The 25,911-nt window shown below is 40.1% G+C and overlaps 1 protein-coding gene across 2 annotated transcripts in view; it reads right to left on the reverse strand.

Moving 5' to 3' along the window:
- DCLK1 (doublecortin like kinase 1) overlaps window positions 1–25,911 on the reverse strand; it is a 357,223-nt gene that overhangs the window by 33,736 nt on the left and 297,576 nt on the right. For both annotated transcript variants that reach the window (XM_024230846.3, XM_009248563.4), the window contains 7 exons: window positions 23,308–23,365; window positions 22,692–22,811; window positions 17,753–17,899; window positions 5,853–5,986; window positions 4,038–4,115; window positions 3,248–3,344; window positions 728–808 (listed from right to left, as the gene is read on the reverse strand). In XM_024230846.3, coding sequence (XP_024086614.2) covers window positions 728–808; window positions 3,248–3,344; window positions 4,038–4,115; window positions 5,853–5,986; window positions 17,753–17,899; window positions 22,692–22,811; window positions 23,308–23,365 — 715 coding nt within the window. The remainder of the gene's footprint in view (window positions 1–727; window positions 809–3,247; window positions 3,345–4,037; window positions 4,116–5,852; window positions 5,987–17,752; window positions 17,900–22,691; window positions 22,812–23,307; window positions 23,366–25,911) is intronic.

Here is a 25,911-nt window from a genome sequence, read left to right on the forward strand (position 1 = left end):
TCAAGTTTGAGAAGTGCTGCAATGGAGTAGCCCAAAGGTGTATGCAGAAACCCTCAGGTCACTTGCACTTTTGGTAGGAATCATGCTAAAAGCAGGACAGACTCAGAAAGTCTGTTATGCCTTCTTGATGATTATTTAGCTCTAATCTGGACCGCAGAAAGCAGGTTGTGGGGTAGAAGATTGCGACCACTGGCACCTCACCAGTTAGAAGGCAGTCTCATCAGAATAAAATGTAATGGATACATCAGATGCCCTCGTGGAACAAGTATAAGATCCTGTAACTGTCCTGGCACATATGAGGGGGAGGAACAAAATGGAACACAACACTTTTTTCTTTTTTTTTCAGATGGTGTCTCACTCTGTCATTCAGGTTGGAGTGCAGTGGCACGATCTTGGCTTACTACCACCGCTGGTTCCCAGGGTCAAGCAATCCTCCCACCTCAGCCTCCTGAGTAGCTGGGACCACAGGCTTGTGCCACCACGCCCAGCTAATTTTTTGTACTTTTTGGTAGAGATGGGGTTTCGCCATGTTGCCCAGGCTGTCCTCGAACTCCCGAGCTCAGGCAATCCACCCACCTCAGCCTCTCAAAGGGCTGAGATTACAGGTGTGAGACACTGCGCCTGGCCCACAACACTTTCAAAAGGAGGCAATAACATTAGAAAATCTGCAACTGATTTTTAAAAGGAATGTTAGGAGAGAACATAGGAAATGGTGCAAGTCACTTACGTTAACCCAGGGATGCTCAAGGACTTGAACAGCAGAAAATCGCTGATCTACGTCGACCAACAGCATCATGGTAATGAGCTCCTGTGAAGGGGAACATTAGAGTCCATTTATCTGAATTTAAGGTGAAAAGCTGGATGTGTGCAAATGCGAGTTCTCTTTTAGTTTCGAAAAGCATTTGTAAAAGCTTTAAATCTTAAATACATCAACTCCACTTACCTGTGGCTATTTATCACCTTCAAAAGTTAAAAATGGTAAGCACTTGGAATTGCAAATACATAGCTTGTGGTTGAATAAAAATTAAATTAATATCGGAATCATTTTCATAAAAATGTTTGCAATAGAAAAGAAATTATACAAGTTAAGGAATTAATATTCCTTTCTTTGTCTAGCATTTTGCATGTTAAAGACAGATTTATTAATTAGTTTAATATAGAAGTCACATTTAAAAAAACACTTTACTTAAAATTTCACTTTAGCAGCTGAAAGGAAAAATGAAAATTTCCCCCTAATTTCAAGACAGCATACTTAGGTTTGAAAGAAAGGTATGAGGAAAGGCATAGAATTGTCAACAGCTAGGTAGCAAGATAGAATTGATCCTTTAGTAGCTAAAGAATTCTAAAGAAATACGTTACAATTGCTTCAAAAATTTCCAGACAAATCGATACAAAGAAAAATAGAACTATTAAGAGGTAAACAATTTCATCATCCTGAAATTAATGGAACTTCCTCATGAGCTCAAATGGACTCGGACCAGGAATGCTCTACCTGGGTCTTAACGATGAGTATGCTATACAATTGTCCACTTTGGATTAGAAGTTCCCATGTCACAAAATGGTTACATATGCATTATCCAGTTCCTTACATACACAGGCTTTATAGTACCACTTGGGAAGGGGGTGATTTAATTTCATTGAGGGAGAGAGTTCACTCAGCCTTCTTCATTCACTTTCTAACTTGGATCAGAACTTGTGAAAGTATCTGCTGTGTGTGATGCCCTTTGCAGGTGCTATGGAGGTGTAGGAGATGGTCCTATTTGTCAGTAACTGTGAGCCCTCAGATCATGCAGTGATGGCATGGGGAACTGGACAGGTTCCTGAACAGCCCCCAGCCCTGCAGCTGTATCGTCCCATCTCCTTTAGCCTGCGCCTTTCTCTGACATTCCCTTTCTGGCAGGTTCCTGGACAGTTGAAGAAAATGGGAGACTTGCACTCAATATGCATCATTTTCCACACAAAGTGGTCACGTCTGAGGGGTTGGCTTTTAAAGGGAACTCACATTCAGGACATGGCAAAAGCAAAGGCATAAACATTAAGCAATCAAAAGATAATTACTTCTCAAGATAATTATTGAGAACATTTTTCTCAAATTTTCAAACATTTAAGTCAGCACTTGGAGACATAATATAAATTTTAAAAAGAGCAATGAAAAGGTTTTCCTTTTTCTCCTCAAGGTCTACAAACATCTCAATGTAAGATTTTTATAGGCTTCTTAGAAGTTGATTTATTATAAATATTTTTTAATGTGGTAAAATATACATAAAATTTACCACTTCAACCATTTTCAAGCACACAGTTCACTGACATTCAGTACATTCACATTGTTGCGCAACCATCACCTTCATCCATGTTAAGGACTGACCTTTTAGTTTCATGGGATAAAAACCATGAATCTTGTGTTTTTCTCCCCCTCTGCCTCTAAATCCTGGCTATTATTCAAGGTTCAACTTAAATCATAGCTTCCCCATGAAGTCTTTCTTGACGATTTCAACCTACGTTGAGGTTCAGTTTTCTTCCCTCTGATTAATTGATGGATTCATTCATATACTTGTTCATTTATTCAATATATATTGAGCACCAGTATACTGGTCATACTTTAGGCAGTGATGGTACAGCAATGGACAAAATAGATAAAAATCCCTGCCTTCGCAGAATTTGCATTCTAGTGGAGAGAGTCTGGAAATTAATTATACAAAGAAGACATGCCTACCTATTTATATCTATCTTTTTTTGGGCAAAGAGATAGGTAGTTAGATGGCACACCAGATGGACACACAGGTGTAAGTGTTCTGGAGAAAAATAAAACAGACAAGTAGGATACAGCATGCCAGGTAAGGTTTAAGAGATGCAATTGGAACCAGGATGGTCTGGGAAGGCTTCACTGAGAAATTAAGTCATTAAGTCAAGAGCTGAGAGAAGTGAAACCACAGGCCATATAGAAATCTGAGCTGGGCTCAAGCCTGGCAAGGGTGGGGCACAGCAAGAGGCTACAGCAATGTCACTGGAATGGCACCTGAGAGAGACGAAGGCAGCAGATGGAGACGCTTGATAAGTACTTGTTGGGATGTCTGGGAACAGATGACTTGATGACTGTGAAATCTTGGAAAACCTAGCAATTACAACTAAAATGTGTATAGAAATCATACTTATGATGTCATTAGTTTCTTTGCACACAATGATTTGGAATAAATAATTCCGTTAAGACACATAGAATATAGGGAAGAGGAAGGCACTGGACACCTACCTTTGCAGAATCGGAAACATTATCCCAGTATGGAGAAGGAAAGTCCACCTGCCCCATCAAAATCTGATCAAAAAGCACCTCCTGGTCATCACCACTTCTGTTTAGGTGAACGACAACAAGGAAAAACAGCACTAAGATATCAACTCAGTGTACATCTTTTCAGTCTTAGGCACTGGAGCCCTTCCTTTCCCCCCATAAATGTGTAAAAATGTGTATTTTTAACCGATTGAAAAATGTCAATGTGGAACTGTTTTGGTAAATTAAGAAAGAGTTTTTGGGCCGGGTGCGGCGGCTCACACCTGTATTCCCAGCATTTCGGGAGGCTGAGGCAGGTGAATCACTTGAAATCAGGAGTTCAATACCAGCCTGGCCAACATGGTGAAACCCCATCTCTACTAAAAATACAAAAAGTAACTGGTGTGGCGGCGCATGCCTGTGATCCCGGCTATTCAAGAAGCTGAGGCAGGAGAACTGCTTGAACTTGGGAGACAGAGGTTGCAGTGAGCTGAGACTGTGCCACTGCACTCCAGACTGAGCAAAAGGGAGACTCTGTCTCAAAACCAAAAAGAAAAAAAAAAGAAAGAATGAGTTTTTAATGATATGGGGAAGAAATATGGAAGGCATATAAATTAACATGCATGACATAACAGGGAAAAAATAACAGGGATTGCAAGTAAAGTTCTTGTGTTCTTTTCCTGCCGCAGGCTCCTTTGCGCAAGAAGGGCTAATGGATCACTCGGAGAGTAGAGAAATGCTTTGTCGGAGCTGAATAAAAGATTGTTGCCCATACCCACGGAACGGAGGGAAACCACACAGCAGGATATAAGTGATTACACCTGCTGCCCAGATGTCCACCTTGAGGCCGTATCTGGAAAAATAAGGGATGTTAGAGTTAGGAGAGTCAGGCTCGGACAAATTATGCAGCTTGGTAAAATCGATGACTTTCCTCCTCCAAGCCAAAAATAAAACCAAACAAAATAACAATCCCAACAACAAACACTAAACTAAAACCCACCACCTAAACAAGAGTTCAAAGAAAAAGTTTAAAAAATAATAATTAAAAAAAAGACCAAGGTGCAGGAATAAAAATCAAAGGAATGCATTGCTGGACTTTTTGTAAATATCAGTAAATGAAGGGTTTCAGCAAAAAGGTTTATTATAGTAATAACAATTCTGAGATAACGATGGACCCTTGAGATAAACTCCCTCACTTTAGGAATAATAATTATTTCTAGAACATTTTCCAATTTATAGAGCACTGACATACATGATCGTGCTTTGTTTTCCTAGCAACTCTGCAGGCTGGACAAGACAAGTATTGCTTATTGTACAGAAGAGAAAACAGGTTCAGACGGGTGAGTAATTTTGCTTAAGATCACACAGTTAGTGTCAGAGCTGGTCCCCAATATGGTCTTCAAGACCCACCACTTCCTCCCAGCAGCAAGCAGAGCATGTCCCAGTAGAAAGTGTGGCTGTGCCCCAGGCAGCCCCACCTGAGGGAGGTCAGACAAGGCTATGGATGTGGGCTCCCACCTCATTCAAATGTGCCAAGTAGCAAAGTCCTCATTCCCTCACATCTCACCTCAGGAATTTCCCTATTGGGATTCCCTTCTCATCTGTTTGGTTTTTCTGCCCTTGTGGTCTATGGTACAAGCAAAAAACAAAACAAAACAAAACCTCGAAAAACTATCTCCAACTGGTCACAGGGGAGAGTGCCACCTAGATTCCCAGCTGTGGATTGAAACTGCTAATGAGAAGAAAAAGTAGGGCTGCCTCCCCTCAGTGCCCCACCCCCCTATTCCTTCTGCTTAAGGATGGCACCTCAGAGCCTGTCTATGGCCCTTGGAAAGAAATAGGGCTTCTTACCAAAGGAGTCTTTGACTCAGGCTGACCTGAGTTCAAACCCTGACTCAGCCACTAAAACTAATCATGAGCTTGCAAGGTATCTAACCCATTAGAGTTTCAATTTATTGAAGTGCAAAATGGGAATCGAACCATTGACTGGAAGAGTAAGAAGTAAAGGAGTTTCAGGCCTGGCATATTGTGGGGCCTTAGTAAGGAAGAGGCTACCCTGCCCTTCTCCCCACATTCATCTGATTCTGCACACAGAAACCAGGAAATTCCCAATGGTCCCTGATGCCTAAGGGTGTTTGTACTCCACGGAAAATCAATGGATCCCCAAGAGGTCCCAAATGGGACCTGGACTGGAGGATAAGGGCAGCAGAGAGAAATAACCGCAGGAGACTGTAATCACCGCACACAGCAGTGTCTGTTTCTTTTATCTCCAAATGAGAGTTAATTACCATCGCTGTGTGTTTCTGTTAGTCTGAACATTTTTTACTCTGGGGTTAATAACTTCTGTTCTACCTTTAACAAAGACCAAATGGAAGCCTTAAGATTGCAGTAATTGACAAAACAGATTGGGAAAACAGAGAAAATGGCTCCCACTGTAAATGTTAAAGAATAAAATAAAATTTTAAAAAGAGTGAAAGAAACCTGATAGCTAATTATGTCTGGATGGGGCACAGCAGTACTATTTTTCCTATTCTCAAAGCTGGCTAGTTCTTTTGCAAGCATAGCACCTAAACATAAGAGAAGCATTTACCCAGTCTCCGCAATGATTTCTGGAGCTACGTATGTTGGGGTGCCACAGACTGTGTACAGGGGGCCGTCTACAATGGTGGCCAGTCCAAAGTCACCCAGCTTCAGTGATTTGCTGCCATCTTGGTGCTCATACACCTAAAACAAAGGTAAAAAGCACAGTTGTCTGAAAACCAAGAGCTCAAAAGCCCTTTCTTGAAGAAATGAGGAACACTGTGTTTAAATTTAATGTATAGAAGGTAAAACATAAATTAGGCAATTATGCAAGAATAGATATACATACAAAATAGCTTACTTCCTTTAGATTACTGCAAAACTGGAATCATGGTGAACACCTAGCAAATGGAAATTGATTAAATAAATTATAGTACATTCATACAACGAGAGGTTATGTGACCTTAAAATGGCGATATGGGTTTATAGTTATTGAATGATGTTTGGGAAATGAGCAGAGCAGTTTTCAGATTGGTTTTTATAAAATGTCCATTAAAGAAAAAAAAGTACATACAAGAAAAAAAGAAAAAGTCTGAAAGAACACAGTGCTGATGTATCTGTCTCTTGGTGGTAGGATTACAGGTTTTCTCCATCCTTTTGGTTATCTTTTTTTGATATTGTCTATAATTAAAACTGATTTGCATAATAAAATGAAGTATAGAAAGTCCCTGGTGCAGTGTCTCTGATTTATGAAAATAATCTCTTTGTTTCAATATATTAAGAAAACTTGCCGGGAGCTGTGGCTCATGCCTGTAATCCCAGCACTTTGGGAGGCCAAGGCAGGTGGATCACCTGAGGTCAGGGGTTCAAGACCAGCCTGGCCAACATGGTGAAACCTTGTCTCTACTAAAAATACAAAAATTAGCTGGGCATGGTGGCGGGCACCTGTAATCTCAGCTACTCGGGAGGCTGAGGCAAGAGAATCACTTGAACCCCGGGAGGTGGAGGTTGCAGTGAGCTGAGATCAAGACATTGCACTCCAGCCTGGGCAACAAGAGCAAAAATCTGTCTGAAAAAAAAAAAAAAGAAAGAAACTTTAAAAATGCAATTCTTTAGTAACTAAATACAAAAAAACTATACTTATAGTAAAATACTTTATTTTCAGTGCCTCGTATTTTCAACATGATCTATTTACATTTCTTAAATTAATAATTGAAAGAGATATTAACATTTCATTTCACCTGTGGCAATTTGGAAAGATTTATCAGGTGCAGAGTCAGCATCCTGTCCAGGTTTCCCTTATTAAGGTGGTAAAAATCTTCTCTCCTTCACCCAACAAATCAAGAAAAGGATGCATGTGACTGCAGGCAAGTATTTATACTCCTTTAATTCCAGCCACGATCAAAACAAATGGAGCTGCTCTAAAAAGTATCCCAAATAACTTATTTTATTTCAAAGAAAAGATGAAAGGGCGTTCAGAATCCTGATTGAGTCCGCTCTGTTGGAATGAATAAGATTAAGAAAACCACAGTAAAAGGCTAGTAATTCCAGCAAGGGCAATATTCAGGAAATGCCTCAAGGAAGCAGCCAAGTTTTCCATGTACATCAAAATACTTGATCCAGCAAGCCGAGGCTTGCATATTCTCCTGTTCTCACTCTGTGATCATCTGTTACTTGCTGCAGTAGTTTGAATCTTCTGCACGGCAAGGCACATCTCCACACATCAGGGGCACCGCTACTGTTCACATGCCACGTCTGCCTTCCTTTGGAAAAAGTAGATTAACTTTGCATTTCACTGCAACATAAAGTGCAGATGTTTGGCCAGCTAAGCTGCAATATCAGCAATGATCACTTGGATCCAACAGTTTTGGCAGAAGCAGGCAGTCAGACCCACCTATCTGAGAGACTGCATCTTTTCTGAGCAGAAAATATTCTTTTACATTTTCTCCACACTCATAGCATGGAGTCTTATTCCCAGGAGCTGTTGATCAGGATCAAGTTTGGGCTGCCCTCTGGCAGGTATCCGAAGATTTGTGAGGTCACCTGTGATTGGGTTGTTAGGGCAAAAACAGCCATATGTCCCTCACAGATGTGGCTTTGCCCAGCTGTCATCTGGGATGGACATTTTCTTCCTTACTTAATGAAGCAGCTGTCCAGCCTTGGTCACTTAGAGTTAAGTTAAAAACTTTGAGGCATCACAGCTGCAAAACACAACATCGGCCCCAGCCTAACTGTTCTTAGGCAAAAGAAAACCCTAAGTTGTGGTCTTACCATGTCAGCCATTCTGGTCATCCAAATGACAAGCAAATGTTTTTCATGAAAAGAAATCTGAGTTGGAAACATCTAGTAGATGGTCTAGTTGATTTCCGAGGCAGAGCAGAATTGTTTACTTCCTTAATTCCATTTTGTTAACAATAACCTTTCTAAAATGCAAAATAATCTCCTGCTTTGATGTTCTGCTAGGTCCAAACATTCATTCTGTGTGCTTTGTGAGGTGATGCAGATTGTAATTTATTCAACCCCCTTGCTGCAGGAATTTTGTAGCTTTTTTCTTAAACACAGTATCTACATCACCTAACTGTACTCAAAAGTTTGACAAAAGCAGATGTTGGTGGATTCAGTCATAAGTCCCATTTTAGTTCTAAATATGACCTTGTAATTCTCCTACATGTAGGAAAAGTTTTCTTTTCGAACACCTACATTTTAATAGAAATTCCATCTAACATATAGCCATAGACCAATTATATTTAATATGAATGAACAATATAGTTCAAAGTTTCAATAACTAAGAAAAAATCACTAAAAATCTTCCTTAAAATAAAGAAAATGAGTACTAATACAAAAGTATTATTAAAAGTAATAATAGGTCTACAAAAATGAAAAACATTGAAATACATAGAACCGTAATTGTGATGTTCTTTTTATTCCCCGTACAATGGTCTTTTAATCACTTGCACAGTGCCCCGCCTCGCTTTTTTTTGCTTTAAAAACCACATAGTAGGATTTTTGTCAACATAAAGAGGTTCAAGGGATGGTTAGGAGAGAAAATAAGAGCTTAAAGACAAAGGCCAATTCCATGTAATTGAAACCATATCTAGACACAAGTACATTTGAAATGCTGCAAAAAAAAGTTTTTGCAGGTGAATAAATGTCCAGTCCTCTAGTTTGGAATTCTGTTTAACTCACTGTCAGGCAGGGCAGGAAACAAGGTCACTCTGTTTTTCTCTCTGTCAACACTTTGGGAGGAGGATGGAGAAGAATATACTTCAGTGTTTCTTCTCCAGTGGGAGAGCCCTTCCCTCAGTGGTTTAAGAAGCCCTCTCACAACGGGTGCTCTTCATTAGCACCTGCTGCAGCCTGAGCTACGTGCACCCTTATCTCTTACTGAGCCAGTTACACAGGGGCATGACTGAGGCCATTTGAAAATGTAATTAAACCTTTGTTAAAAAATCACAGATTGCTAAATACATCCATTTAAAGCCTGCACGTGCGCACACATACGTGAGCACACACACACATCCTCACAAAACCATCTCCAGAAAGTATTATTCCAAATGGCAGCCATAAATTCACTTTGAACTAAATTTTTAATTAAAAGTTAGAAATCAGAAAGGCTTCTAACAAGTTCACATTGAAAATGCCAAATCCTTGGCTTAGACTGCTCTCTGGATTGACTTGTTACTTGGCGTTCCTCCTTATTCTGACCATCTTTCATAAAGGGCATGAGCAGGCTGTAAGCACAGGCTTGGACAGGCTGGTCCAGCTAGTGCAGCTGTGGTCTAAGAACCTTTTGCCATAACTGTATTTTAAAGCCTCTATAAAATGTGACCCACACGTGAAGTGGGAGTACATTAATTGTCAGTCAAGGAGTATTCACAACATGAGGTATGATTTAATGTTCATCCCTGGTCCTTTAAGTACTATAGATGTTCCCCCACATTTTAAACACTGAGGGGCTATTAAAGGGACAGGGATTAGTGCAAATTACCCAGTATGTAGTGCTTTCACTGTTTTAACTAAGCAATAAAACTGTGTAATTGTACAACACTAATTGAATGCAGCTACACATAATTGTGGGCTGCCATATGTATCCTATTACCATAAAGACTGTCAGTATTTTGTAAGCTACTCTTGTGATCATTGCAGATGGCTACAGTCGGAGAAGTTGTTCTCTAGGGTTTATTATATGGCCATAAAGACATCCTATGATTTGACAGACTAAATGTGTTAAATGGCAACAATTATGAAAAAGGTTCCAATTAAAAGCTGAAGGCATATTCAACCAAGAACAGATATAACGAAAGGTCAGGTATGTAGATTTGGGGCACACTGGTATTCTGCACAGGATTGTTTTTGAAAGAAGGGTTTTATTTTTGTTTCTTTTTTTGTTTATTTGGGGTTTTGCATTAGCTGCAACTTACTGAACAGTAGATCTTTAGGCATATGCTTGATTTCCCTTGGATGGGAAACTGAGACCATTTGGAAAAGTTATTTGAAAAAATAAAACATTTAATATATAGTCATAAAATGCAGCCGGTGGCCATAAAATAATATAAAAATTCACAGATAACCTGAACCCAGTCAAAAGGTTTCTGAGATTCCCATAATATGGCACTAAAAGCTGACTAATATAACAGATGTGTTGGAACAAACATAATTCTCAATGTTTCTATGAATCCAAGGGTAACCCTGATGAAACATTGGCTAATGAATTATTTTTAACCACTGAAAATTATTTCACAGAGGAGCTCAGTAGGTACTAAAAATTATTTCACCAAATAGAATTGAACAGAAGTGGCATGAAATTGACAAAGCTATGAAAAAAATGTCAGTTTACTTTTCAACATATATGGTATCCCTTTAAAAAGACATTGATTTTCCTCCTGCTATGGTATATGGCCTTTATGATGCTTTCTGAGGAAAATGGATTAAATTTAAATCTTTAGTCTTTAAGAAATGAAATATAACAACATTTAAGCAGGGGGTTATTTTGTAGAATGCATTTTATGGCCCATGTACTTTTGAATTAAATCTCCTGGAAAAACATAATAAAAAAATTTATACCTGCATGTAAAATATTTATGAAATCAAAAATTAAATGAAATAATAAAAACAATGAATGTTGTGCAGATGTCAGAAAGCAGTAAGTCAGAAGAGAGGTAATTAAACGAAAAAGTAAAATTGCTCTTCAATATTACACTGGAGATATCTGGGAAGATGGAGAAGTGAACGGAAACTCCAGGAAACCTGATTTTCACCCTCAATTTAAAATAGTCATGAAACTATCTTAAAAGGAGTTCTATGCAGCTGCAGCAAGATACACAAAACATGCACATTCCGGATTCTGTTAGGAATTATACATCCCAGGATTTTGCCAAAACTGTGGGAACTCAATGCCACTGCAATTTTAAAAAATGTTATTACATTTCTGTCACACAATTATTATCCAATATGTCATAGCAGGAAAATGATCACTATAGAGGAAAAGGAACTAAACTCACCCATAATCTTGACACTCAGAAATAAACACCATTCATATTTTGGGACATGGACTTCCAGAGCTTTCTTTCTCTCTTTCCTATCCTTCTTTTTCCATTGAACAACATATCCTGAATGCTTTTCCAAAGTGAATCACATATATCTATACAATGACTCTCAGTGGCTGCTGGATATTCCATTATATGGATGCACCTATTAGTAATCCCAACAGCTACTATTACCACTGTCATTTATTGCACACACAGGACATACCAGGCATTGTGATGAAGACTTCATGTGCATTTTGGCCCATTTGATCTTCATAACAGCCCTATTAATTTAGCACTCTTACTCATATTTTGCTAAATATGAGTAAGAAAATTGAGATTCGAAGATGTAATTTACCCAATGTTACACAGCAAATAAGTGGCAGGGCCAGAACTTAAACTCAGATATGTCTGAGTCCAAGAGTCTAACCAGCATGTCCTGCCACTACTGGTGGTCTGACCACCATTGTGCCACTATTTAATTCATCAGTGCCCTGAGATAAGTTATCTCCATATATACTGTTTGGGTTTTTTTTTTCCCATACTGCAAAACCCTGACATGAACGTCCCTCTGGATAGCTATATAACCAGTTTCTTCCTCTTAGGTTACATTTCTAGAAGTAGAATTACTTGGTCACAAGGCACACATGTTATTGAAGGTTTTGGTTATATATTACCAAATTGCCTCTCTGACTCTCCCACCAACATATATGAGATAACTGTTATCCTCTTAACTTTGCCATCATTGTATGTTATTTTTAATTTTTGCTAGTCTGATAAGGCTGTGTCATTTTAGAAAGAAATGAGTGTTAACTCTTAATGACAGCAGAAAGGAGCAGTGAATTAGACAAACACAGACCCACCAAGGTGACACAAGGTGAAAATCAACGTCTTCTTAAAGGGATACCTTTTCCTTTCTGTCTTCATCTCCCTGATGAAATCACAGGTCTTTGAACAGGAGGCCCAGTAAACACTTAGTACAGTAACTGGCTAATTACGGTACTAAATAATGCTTTGGGAAAATGTTATGTCTTCTATTTTCCCTCAACTTCCATGCAAATTCAGAGAGTAGAATTTTTTTTCTAAACACCCCCCAAAAAAAGGATCATTCAGTTTCTGCCTGGACACTTACAATGACTACAAGCTACCAGTAATAAAGGACATTTAAATTTCAAAGAAATTAGATTATTAAAAAGTTTTTCTAAAGTTAACCCTAAATCTCTTGCCCACTAATATCTTCTCTTTAATTTTAGTTCCGTGCTGTCATATACAGTACAAGAAAGTTATCCCGTCTTCCACGTGGCAGCCCTTCCTATATTTGATGAGAACCACCATTCCCCAAGTGGTGCATCCCTTCTCTGGGTCAACCCCAGGCCCAGACAGAATATGTTCAGATTATTACCATAAGGGATAACACAGGAAGCCGCACCAAGGACTCTCCTGACTCTTTCAGGGAAAGAAGTCTAAGGGCATATGAATATTTTTAGCAGCCTTGTCATACTGAGACTCACACTGAACGAACAGCCTTCTCCAGGTCAACTAATAGCCTTTTGACCTGCAGTCAGGCCAAGTATTCCATTACTGTTTCTGAAATTGACAATAACACAACTACACCAAAACTAGCTTGGTCTGTAGGGATTTATGTTTATCTCTTGTTTAATTTCTTCTTACCAGTTTTGGACCTTTATAGAGCCAAAAATATTTTTGGATCTCACTTCTGTCATTGGTATAATTCATCTTCATTTGGAGTCACTAGTAATGATGAATAGGGCAGGATTGGGGCCAGACTCACAGAAGATCACTGGCTCCCTTCCTTTGGGTAACCTCCAGTCCATTAGTCAATACACTCTGAGGGCTCAAGTTCTGTGTTTTCGTCCATGACCTCTAGACCCATTCTCTCTGTGGCACTCATCTTGTCCACCAGTGCAGTTAGCTATCCTATCACCAAATGGACTTATTTGGGGAATTAAGAGTCATGGGATTAAGGTGAACGAAATATGTTATCTTGTGAGCATGGAACTGAAAACTAGGAAGAGCTGGAGCACAACCTGTCATCGTCACTTGGGTGGAACAGGACTAGCTTATTGCTAGATGTAATCCACTGCGTGAAAACAAGGACCATGAGTTGCACTTGTCATTTTGATGGGCAGCTGGGAGCAGGCACAAACACTTGAACACAGAGTTTCTAGCCAAGGAGAGGCAGTTTTTCTCCTACAGGGTCTTGGGGACTTTGGGAGGGAAAAGATTTTTGAACGTTTATATTTGAAGAAAATGACTATGTTTGTTTCTGGAATCTAATAAAAACTAGTGATGTGAGTTATAGTATTGTTAGTAAAGATTTAATTTTCATAAGGAGGAGGCATCTGTGTACACATTTTTGAAAGACCTGCCCTGGTCCCTGAAAGAAACACAAGCTGCTACTGATGGTTTTTATTGCTAAGGGTACAAGCTTGCCATCTAGTGGTGACTTGTGTAAACTGAAGGTATTAATTTTTTTTTTTTTTAATTAAGCAAAAAGTTCCCTTAGTCATGAACTATCATGGCATACATACACACATACATATACACATACACACATACACGCATACATACACAGTGGTCCCATGCCTAAGCCCATCTGGGGAAGCATCATACTTTCTCCCACTGCTTAGTGAAGTTTATACTGAGGCCAGTGTGAGAACTCCGTCTAACAGGCCAGTTGGGAATGTTTTGGGCTTGCCAGGCGGCTCTGTCCTCTGTTTAAAGAAGTATCACTCATTCACTCACTCACTCCGCTCATCCACTCTGACGTCCACCTGTCCATACAATTATTAAGCACCAGGCATGACAACCAGTAAAGCAACAAGAACCATATAAAATCATGGGCATGATCAATTTGGGGGGAAAAACTTTAGTTAAATACAATAATAAATTTATAAGCGGTATTTTTATTGGGTCAGTGCCCAGTTTTCACCTAAAATGTGGCTGAAAACATTCCTGTAAGTCAAATCATATTTTCTCATCAAAATACTTTAACCCAACCAAACACTAGAGTTAAATAAATCATTCATACAATCAATATAGATCCTTAAGACCAGGCTACATTTTTATGCTGTTCTATAAGAATTAAAAATAAAAAACACTAAAAGTTCTATATACACGATTATACTGCGTACAATGAAATCTATAGCTGAATTAGATACGTATTAAAAATATTTTGCTAGTTATAACAAATATTAATCTAACACTTAGCTAACAAAAATCTTGTTGTCAGTCTTACAATTTAGAAGGGTTTTATAAGCCTTTTAATAAAGTAGTAAAACAAAGTATGCTGTGAGGTCTTTTTATATATTTGATAAGTTTCCCTATAATAAGTAAATGGATTCCAAATATTTACATTAACTTTATTATTACATTTTCAAAAAATAGTCTATAGCTTTACATTTTGCCATGAGGTGGCAAATCCATGCATGGGTGAATAGTAAAATTTCTAAAGCAATATAAAAAGAAAAGGGTTAAAAAGTGATTTTCACTACATATATTATCGTTGGGCAGTTTTATTTTTAGGAATAATTTAATTTCATTTTTAATTACAAAGAAAGGGGAAATTTTAAAAAGGAAATTAATAGTTATGTTATCTTCATCAAATCCCCTTCAAGAAGGCTGGAAGGAGGTACCTTCCTCAAGGTTATAAGACCAGTCAGTGGAAGAGTGAACCACTTGGTTCGGAACTTTTGTCCGTCTGACTATAAATCCTGGGTGTGTGAGGGTCTACCTTCTGTGCGGGTTCTCTTATTTCCACAACTCTCAACAGAATGTGAAATCAACAGTGGTCTCATGTGCAATTAGTGACATCATCCTAGTTTTGTTAAACCAGGACAGAATAAGTTGTGTTAAGTTTTGCTAAACTTATTTGAACTATTTTATCCTGTAATAGATTTATCCCTGCAAAACTCACCAACCCCTAATCCCTACCATCAGAAATCACTGTAAAGGAGAATAAAATCTCTTTAGTTTTTCATATAGATATTTTAAATCTACATTATAAATGACTGTTTCTCTATATAGTTCAGCTATATAGAGAACTAAATTAGAAAAAAAGGGAAAAAGAAAGGAGATAACATTCTTTTTTTTCTTTTGTGGTAATTTAAAGTAAAATATATTTGAATGAGCATAATACATTAGAAGTATCATGTAAACTGTAATTTTAGTAGAAGTGCACTCCAATTTAATCACTTATGGCATTTACAGAAATAGATAACACTTTGGCGAGGAGTAAGTGAACAATGGGTACACAAAACTGAGCAGCAAAAGCAAAAAGGAAAGAAAATGAAACTTTAATTTTCAATCACTGAAGTTTGGGAGCTTAGAGAAGTTTTTAAACAAAGGCCCAGTTGTAAGTCCATTCCCATGAGACAATCCTACATAATTCAAGACACAGGAAAAATGAGTGCAGATGAGAGAAAATTGCTGCAGTTGATGGAGGCAACTATGCAGAAGAGAATGTTTAGGCTACTGTGAAGATGAGGAATTTAAGGTGCAATTAAGTCAGGGCTCAGTCACTTGACCTCGGCTGCCTTTTATTAGCCAGTAGGTACAAGATTACCAGCATAATTGCAATGAACTAATTGTGTGCATATTTATTTCTTGAATGCTTATCTTTTCTGCTTCAGCGTCAACTTCATGAAAACATGTGTCTCTTGTTCCCTGGCACAGTACCTGACACATAGCAAGTACTCAGTTAACCTCTCCTCAATGCAGAGCTTACTGTAGTGTAGTGGTAAGAGCTAAGGCTCTGGAAGTCAGAATTAGGTTGAGACCTTGGCTTTTCTACTTAAGAGCTGTTACAACTGTGGGCAGGTCATTTAACTTCTAGGTACCCATGTTCCTTACCTATGAAATGAGACAGTAATAGAACTTACCCAATGTGGTTGCTGTGAAGACGAAATGAGATAATGACTGTAAAGATGTTAGCACAGGGCCAAGCACATAGATGGTTCTCCATCATCGCGGATCTTACTAGCTTTTATTTGTGTCATGGGAGTTGGGTGGCTCATCTGCTTTTAGACTTGAGTGTGTATGCAGGTTACCTGGGGGAGGTGGCTGCCTTGTGGATTTCTGCAAGCTGTCATCAGTCACTGGATTCTGATTTGGTAGGGCTGCATCTAGGCCCGGAAAGTTGCATTTTTAACAGGCATCTGGGAATAATTCTGATTCAGAGAGTCTTCTTTAGACCACTCTGGAGAAACACTACTTTAGAAAGAGAATCCTCTTTTCCCAGATTTCTGAAGAGATGGGCAAAGTAACAGAACTCATATATTTATACATGATGCTCAGGGGAGGATAATGAAAGTAAAAGAAGAACTAGCATCTTTGGGAAAAGATATCTATATATATATAGATATATCTATATATATATATGCACAGTATATGGAAATGAAATATATTTCATTAAAATTCCAGCCTGAAGAGCCAGCAACATTTATATTACTCCCATATATCCCAGTGAAGCACCCCATACTTAGTCTCTACCTCCTCTTTTTTTCCTATGTAATCCTCTTAATAACTGGGTGAGGAAGGACCCCCATTTGCTTTTGTGGAGATCTCTCAAGGTTTCCCCAGAGATGTAGAGTACATGAAAAGCAAACCAAATAGTGTAAAGTTGGGGGAAGGATGTCTCTGTTTTTAAAAATTAGTCTTTTTCAAAATTGTTTTTATGCTAAGGGGCTAGAGTCTTAAAAACCAATTATAATTTTTTTTTCTTTTAGGTTTTGGATCATATTATTGAGCTGTAAAGTTGGGAGACTCTGAAAAAGTCTAAAAGGGCTTCCTTTTTTTTTCCCCAAGTAAAAACTTCTTTTTACTTTTCTTTTATTTTCTTTTCTTTCTTTTCTCTCTCTTTCTTTCAAGACAGGGTCTCACTCTGTCACCCAGGCTGGAGTGCAGTAGTGTGATCACAGCTCACTGCAGCCTTGACCTCCTGGGCTCAAGCGATCCTCCAGCAACCTTAGCCTCCTGCGTAGCTGGGACTACAGGCACACACTACAACGTCTGGCTAATTAAAAAAAATTTTTTTTTGTAGAGATGGGGGTCTCACTATGTTGCCCCAACTGGCAAGTAAAAACTTTCTAACATAAAAGTGCCTAAGATAAATGACATCCGTGTCTGTGTAACTTGTCGCTATTTTGTCCTAGCCCAAGTTGTTCAATACAGCCCTACCCTTCGCAAGTTCAATTCCCATTCCTGTGCCTGGTTTTTGTTTGCTAATAAATCAGGTGTTCTTAAGGGTGCATTAACTCATCTAGAGCAACCTAAAAGGCTAGTTTCCAACTAGATCCTGAAGGCTAACTGGAAATTAACCTTTCAGGTAAATTTTTAAAAAAAGAAAGAAAAGAAAAAAGAAATATTCATATTCATTCATGAGTGCTTGGAACTCAGGATGCCCTGTAGGTGGAATTCCTCTTACCAGCAGGTTCTCTGGCTTGATATCACGGTGGACGATGTTCAGGCTATGCAGGTATTTGATGGCGCTGGCTAGGTTGTACAGCATCCCACTGGCGTCTCTCTCGGTGTATTTGTTAGTGGAAGTAATGGCATCAAAAAGGTCTCCCCCCTGGGAAGAGAACAGAAGGTGGAGCAGCACATTAACAGATGGGCCAGTGGGGCCACCTGCAGAGGCCACTGACAAACACCAAAGGACCGGAAGAATGGATGTGGAATCTTTGGGTTCCTAAAGGCTTTTCCTGCTACTTTCCTTTGAAAGACTCAAAGGCTGAATGGTGATTTCTCCACCCACTACAAAAGCCAGTGGCATTTTCCCCAGAGCTCAAAGAAAGGGGCAGCGTGAGGATTCTCCACCACCAGACACATGGCCATTTCCACAGCTCCCAGCTAGGGGACGAGGAGATGCAGCTGGATCTCCAGGGCAGAGGAATGTGACACATGAAGATCCCAGTGGCATGTGCTACCTGCCTCACATTGACTGCCAGCCAGAGTTCAAATTCGTAATCCTTCACCTCCTCCAGTGAGGAACAGGTAATACTGCAAACTGCACACTGAAAATGTTCTACTGCCTAGTGAAATGATTAGGATGCACACACACACACACACACACACACACACACACACACAATCCCCTTCATACGCTAGATTTAGCTCTCTGAGAGTGGGTGTAGTGTTTTCTTTTTCAATATTGTGCTCCTTTGTAAGGAACAGAGAAAAGGACCAGAAACTTCATTTCAAAGATGAGTGAGAAAAGGAGGGAGGAACGGGGGGAATCTCAAAGTTTTCTAGGACTGTTATTCATCTGAACTTTTGTTTCCTTTGTTCCTTTCTAAATATATTGCTTTTTGGTACAATGGAATGATTTTTAAGTTCCAACCTAAGTTCCATTTATTCAAAACCCTTTCAGAGAATTGGGGTCTGATTTACTATCAATATGTGCATCATTCTTGCCTACAGTGTACCAAACCGCTATGCACAGTAACCAACTGTGATCGTCTGTTACCTAATGTGCTAAGGAGCTCAGTTTTTCTTTTTAAAATAGCTAAAGCAAAAGATAGCCCCTGTAGGCTGATGATTTTCAAATCTGCCTCTCGGGCCTGGGCCCTTTGCGCCCCTGTACAGTCTCCACTCTGGAGACTTCTCTCACTGTCCCCAAAGCTGCAACGGTTCTCAAGCTAAGCACACAGATTTTTTTTTTTTTTTTCAAAACGAATAGTTTTTTCAACTTTCTGCTTCTCTCAAAGGTAAGGCTGCTACACACAGGTTTTCAGGTTGTCTCTGTACCACTTGAGGAGGTGGGACAGTCACCGTGGTCTATGTGAGCAGCACCCCTGGAGTTCCACCACAGGGCATGTGTGGCTGTATATGGAGACCCTGCAAAGATTCCACCAGTCCCAGTTATCTGGGCTCCTGGCATCTTGTAATGTCCTTTTTTATAAGAGACAAGGTCTTGCTTTGTCACCCAGGCTGGAGTGCTGTAGCACAATCATGGCTTACTGCAGCCTCAGACTCCTGGGCTCAAGTGATCCTCCTGTCTCAGCCTCCAAAGTAGCGGGAACCACAGGAGCAGGCCATCGTGCTTAGCTAATTATTATTATTTTTTTTTGTAGAGATGGGGCTTTGCTTTGTTGCCCAGGCTGGTCTCCGACTCCTGGCCTCAAGTGATCTTCCTGCCTTGGCCTCCCTAAGTGCTGGGATTACATGAGTGAGCCACTGTGTCTGGATCCTTTCTTCTTTGTCCTCAACAATGCAGTCAACAGGTCTCATTGGTCCTTTCTTGGACACGTTTCTCCTTTGCAGCCATCTGGGCCTTCCTACTCCGCCAAACGCTCCTGTTGCCTCATCCTTGGGTTGTTGTCATGTGGTCTCACAATCCGTTCTGCTTCCCTCTGTGAGCTCTTTATCCAAAGCATCCTGCACACCGACTGCTACCTTCCCACACATTATGTCGCTATTTTCTTTCGCTCTTCAAGAAATCACCATTCTTTTCCCACAGCCGAAAGGAGGAGGCTTTCTATATTCTGCCCCAACCTTCATTCCACCCTGTTTAATTTCCTGTCTTGCCACTACTTAACATAGTGACCCTCACGCTCCAGGATGTTTCTTCCCTAGCCATCCAAACAGGCCAAGATCTCTGTCCTCAAGCCTGTCCTCATGACAGTGCCCTTCCTGAAGTGTTCTGTCCCCTCCCCTTCAGTTTTCTATCTCCCGTTGCTCTCTCAGGGCCCATCTGCAGACCCAGCTCCTCCATGAGGCCTGCCTTCCTCTGAACGCATAGGCAACCTGCGTGTGCACTGTCTCTGGAGGCAGAAGGCTAAAGTCCTGTGCCTGATGAGTATGGAATTTCATTCTCATTAACTGCTGATCCACTGCCTTCCGGAACATGAGCCTTGTTTGTCTGAGAGCTTCAGGCATTCTTTGGGACATCGCTGGGCCCTAAGGGTTTGAGAAGCATACCCCACCTACATGTCTCAGTGGAAAAGTCCTGGGAGTCTTTCAAGTCAAGCCTGGGGCTGGCCTTCACTTCCCTGGGAAGCTTCTCGAGCTGTCCTCAGGGCATTCTGGGTGAGATTAAATCGAAGGGTATGATCTTGCAGCACAGTTGAGGGTCCCAGTGCTGGGCTACGGAGACCTTCTATGGCCTTTTTAGGGTATCTTGGTGATGCAGAGAGAATTCACAAAGGCAGTTAAGTGCAACGAGGACCTTACCATAGTCGCCTAACCAAGCACATGATTGACAGACTAAGATTTCTCACAAAATGCGTTCAGAGTGCCTGAGCCTTTGCCATCTTAAAATTTCATTTAGTCTCAGCACTCCAAAAATCAACCAACAGTGGGGGTAAGTCAATAATAACGGGGGGTAATCAAATTCTAACAGCACATAGAAGGGCAACAGAATGGCTTGAAGTTGTTAGTCTAAAAATTAACATTGTTGTAAAAATTAACATTGTTGTAAAAAGACTCCTTGGTATTAGGGAAAGTATAATTTACAATGTTGGTAAAAAGATAATTTAATAATAAAGCACCAACGGGAAAATCTTCATATTTTTTCTTTATTCAAATGAAATCGACTTTTCTTTTTTATTTTTTTTTTGAGACAGAGTTTCACTCTTTTTCCCCAGGCTAGAGTGCAATGGCGCGATCTTGGCTCACTGCAACCTCCGCCTCCCAGGTTCAAGCAATTCTCCTGCCTCAGCCTCCCAAGTAGCTGGGATTACAGGCGCCTGCCACCATGCCTGGCTAATTTTTTGTATTTTTAGTAGAGACAGGGTTTCACCATGTTGGCCAGGATGGTCTCGATCTCTTGACATTGTGATCTGCCCACCTCGGCCTCCTAAAATGCTGGGATTACAGGTGTAAGCCACCGCGCCTGGCCCATGAGACACCGCGCCCAGCTGACTTTTCTTTATTGGATTTTCAGTTTAACATTTTTACCTCCCTCAGCCTCAAACATGACAATACCCTTGTTACTATAAAAAGGCTCCCATTCTTTGAAAGAAACAAGTCTGGCCGGGCACGGTGGCTCATGCCTGTAATCCCAGCACTTTGGGAGGCCGAGGTGGGTGGATCACCTGAGGTTGGGAGTTCAAGACCAGCCTGACCAACATGGAGAAACCCCATCTCTACTAAAAATACAAAATTGGCCGGGCGTGGTGGCACATGCCTGTAATCCCAGCTACTAGGGAGGCTGAGGCAGGAGAATTGCTTGAACCCAGGAGGCAGAGGTTGCGGTGAGCCGAGATCGTGCCATTGCATTCCAGCCTGGGCAACAAGAGCAAAACTCCATCTCAAAAAAAAAAAAAAAAAGAAAGAAAGAAAGAAAGAAACAAGTCCTAATTTGAAGTAGACTAAAAATAAGTTTCACCTATAAATACAAATAACCACTAAGTTAAAAAAAATGCCGATATGTCTAAGGTGAAGCAATTCTAAATAACAAAAACTTAAAGACCCTAGAATGAACATTTTTCATATCATCACAGATTAGCTTACTAAATGCTTTCCTTGTCTTGAATTTTTAAAAAAGAAAACCTCACATTCAAGTCAGCAGTGTGGGGATTCCAAACATGCCCTGGGAGCCTGAGGCGCCCCCTGGCGGTGCTCACAGCTGATGCAGAAGGCGGTGCAACCAATTACAACATTCTCCAACTAAGGTAGACATTACTTACACATTCAGTTTGATGAATATACTAGAAAAGACTTGAGAACACAACACCTTCATGAAAATGAAGCATGCCATTTTTTAAAACTTTTACTTCCTGAAAATGTCAAATATATGGAAGGAGAGAGAACAGGTAAGACACCTTTCATCTCCATTCAACCGTCATCAACAATTGGCTATCCCCATAGTCTATGTTTTCATAGAATAAGAAGGTAATATTATGTGACAGGATGAGATTACGACATTCACTGAAAGTCAGTACACTATTCACATCATTATTAGGACAGCGCTATTTTCCCATTATGTTGATGACTGAAAGTTTAAAGCTTGTTTTTACAAGATGGCTGGTACCTTTGGATATAGTTCATGGAAAAGTGAATGATTTTCCATTACAACAATGACAATTGTATTGGTACCTAATGCTTTGTGTGTCACACAAACTGGCGGAAGCCATCTCTTCATCCCCACAATAACACCATTAAGCAGGTATTATTAGTATTCTCACTTTACATATGCTGAAAGTGAGACATAAAGAGGTAGACCCAAAGTCATGGGCCTCTTTGTGCCAAGGCTGGGACTTGATCCCTTGTGTACCATTCTCCTGTGAACATTCCTAATCACTGGGCCAATGTACAGAAATGAGAACCTGAATACTGGTGGGAGAAAATAAGGGAAAGAGCTCTAAAATATAGGCAAGTGCGGTACCATCAATAAAGACTTATTTTCTTTCCAAAATACACACCTTTACCAATTCCATGACAAGATACAGTTCAGTTGGCACATCCATCTCCTCAATCAGAAGAACGATATTGGGATGCTTCACTCTTCTTAAAATAGACACTTCATTCTGGATCATGTGCTCCTGTCCAAAGGAAAAGTTATCTTCATCAGCTTCCACAAAAATATATGGAGGGCTAACTCAAATGAGTACAAATATACTATGTAAGGGTCAAGAGAGATGCGTTTTGGTAAAATGTAATGAGCCTGTCTTATATTCTGATATTCAGATACAGCCTAGAATTGCCAATAGATGTGGAGGTCCTTACATAATGCTTGTAAATGCAGAACCAATCATGATAACTACAGTTTCATAGCAAAGAATGGGATGAAACTTAGATCACATGAAGAAGGGAAGAGAGTAAACAAACAATAAGATAAGGAAGAGAAACCATATCTAATCATTCTGAATAACTTTTATCCCAGGGATATACATAAAATTATATTCTAGTAACTGTGTAACATTCTATTCCACCAAAATTCAACCCTTAGGGTGAACTTATGTTTGTTTAGGAGCTGATCTTTGTGTTTCTTTTGACCTCTTGAACACTCTATCTCATAAGAACAAATTTTATACATACTTTGCCTCGACATTTGCTTTTCTTGATAATTTTCAGAGCATACTCTCTAGCAGTCGATCTGCAAAGAGAAAGTTTTTGTTTTTAAAATAAAACTTAACTTCAAATCTATTGAATTATTTTTTCAGGGATCAATTTCCTACCCCATGGATCTTGCGTCATGTCATAAATATTTTGTGAAAGGATTTCCTTTCCTTTTTTTTAAAACAAGCAAATAAATATGTAAATGTTGATGGACTGACCAAGTGTAAGGACAGTAAGTCTGCTGGCATAGAGAAATCTTGGGCTGTTTATGTTGCCATACTTGTAATAAAAACACTAGCACTGGCACTTTGTTCCTCAAATTGCCCACTTGTCCCTCTTCCAAGTGTACTTTCCTTCCTTTTCTTACTGTTGGGAAGCTTTTTAATGAACTTCCACTCCTGCTCTCAAAACAAAACAAACAAAACAAAACAAAACAAAACAAAACACCAGCATTGCTAGTGTGTCTTAGCTCCTCCTGTTGCCAGATTGCTCTTCCCTCCCCTTCCCTCCGAAGTAATGTAGCGGTGGCCTAGAGCAGAGATGAGTTTCCGCCCTTCCCCTTTCCTCAAGTCTCTCCTGAGGTTCTCTATCCACCCAGGGCACCTGTGACAGTTTTCTGAATGTTCATGCAATCACACTGAAGACTCTAGAGAAAGCACTCCATGCTCTTTAGACCTCAGTTCAGTGTGAGAGCCTGTGTGAGTTCTGCTGGAGAACTCATAGATGATATGGTCAAGGTGTAAAGAAAGGGATAAAATCTATTTCAGAGCTCCCTGGGACCCCTGGGCCCTTTTATGGGCTGTCTCATTTCATTGAAAGAAAATGAAGGTGACAATGAAAATCCACTCACTTCCCAAAGCCACATGGCAGCATTAAAATTGGACTCTGAGTTCTCCAGGCCCCTGCTCCCTGCATAGCACAGTGAACGCCGCCCCTCCTCTGTGATAGGTGTAGGAGGAAGGATTTAGTCGTATCGCTATCTTTAAACAGCTTCCTAATTTGTGCTAACATTGCTAAGAAACTGTAGTGACAAACACAAGAACATGTTTATTATTAAAGGGCACAATGCATACTTCATAATCATGGTAAACCACGATTTCACAAGCATTGCTTGTTTTATTTCTGGTGTGAAATCGAGAGAGCCTAGTTTTTTATCTGTAGATAAAAGCCAATTTTGTGGATCCAATGGGCACAAATAGTAATGAGGTTCATTAAGAACATGCTTTTAAAATAGGGCTTTAAAATCTTCAGTATGGTGAATTAAATGGGATTTCCTGGTTATATGGTTATAGCAAGAAAATGATTTGCCTCTAAGCAAATCAAGAGGCCAGGCATTAACGTGTTCTGAGGGCATTCTAGAAATTTTTCATGTCATTTACTTCTACAAATGCTTCTTCCATGACACTTCCAGGCTTTTTCATGGTGCCGGCCTCAAAAAACAGTGAGCACTGAATTATGATTCTATCTGCTGAATAAAATCACAAGATGATGACTTTGAAGCCTCTTTTCCTCACTAGAGGGCTTTGGGGTTCAGGTGATAGAAGGTAAACCCTTCGCTTCAGGGCTCCCCTCCTGCAGATATGCGGCTGTCCAGAGGAGTTCCCATAGCTTTCACTCAGGAAGGGAATGCACCAGAAGCCCAAGGATGCCCCTGCCACTGTCTCTGTTGATCCTTCAACAAAGACTCTGCCATGGCTGGGCACAGAGACCATGATGGGGTGTGAGCCAGGCTGTGGCTAAATGCACGGCTTGATGTGCTAGATGTTCCCACATAAACACTAGACCACCAGCAAGACTGTGGGGTAGAGGAGGAGAAGGCACTGCAGTGTAAACCAAATATTTTTTATTTGGTTTAAAAATATTTAACATTAGAAATTTAAAATGTGGGCTGGAGCAGTGGCTCATGCCTATAATCCCAGCACTTTGGGAGGTCAAGGTGGGCGGATCACTTGAGGTCAGGAGTTCGAGACCAGCCTGGTAAACATGGTGAAACCCTGACTCTACTGAAAAAAAATACAAAAATTAGCCAGGCATGGTGTTGCGTGCCTGTAATCCCAGCTACTTGGGAGGCTGAGCCCAGGAGGTGAAGGCTGCAGTGAGCCGAGATCATGCCACTGCACTCCAGCCTGGGTGACAGAGAAATTTAAAATGTAAAAGCAAACATAAATGAGAAAATGAGAAAGTGAAATGATTCATGTGTGAAGAGATTCTTCATTGTAGAAGCTCTATATCCTATAAGACCACAGGGTCCCTCTAAGTAGGTTCTTCTTAAGAAGCTCCTGTAGAGTTTGTCTGCAAACTTTAAAATACTTGAGAGGAAAACTAAAAGCTCAAGTGTTTCTGGATTCTGCTTTTCATAAATTACTAAAAAATTATGATAAAGCAAATCTCAGGTTGGAATACATGAGCAATTTCCTATCTGGCTTAACATGTCCATTGGATGGCAGGGAATCTAGACCATTGCACTGCCTGCCTGGGTAACCATCAGCAATCCCAGGCAGGGCCAGAGAGCAAGAAGGGATGTTTGTGAGGCTGAAAAATAAAAGCTGCCGTTCCCTTCACCACCTCCACAAAGGGGATGGA

Source organism: Pongo abelii, chromosome 14, assembly GCF_028885655.2.
Source record: "Pongo abelii isolate AG06213 chromosome 14, NHGRI_mPonAbe1-v2.0_pri, whole genome shotgun sequence".
Lineage (NCBI taxonomy): Eukaryota > Metazoa > Chordata > Mammalia > Primates > Hominidae > Pongo > Pongo abelii.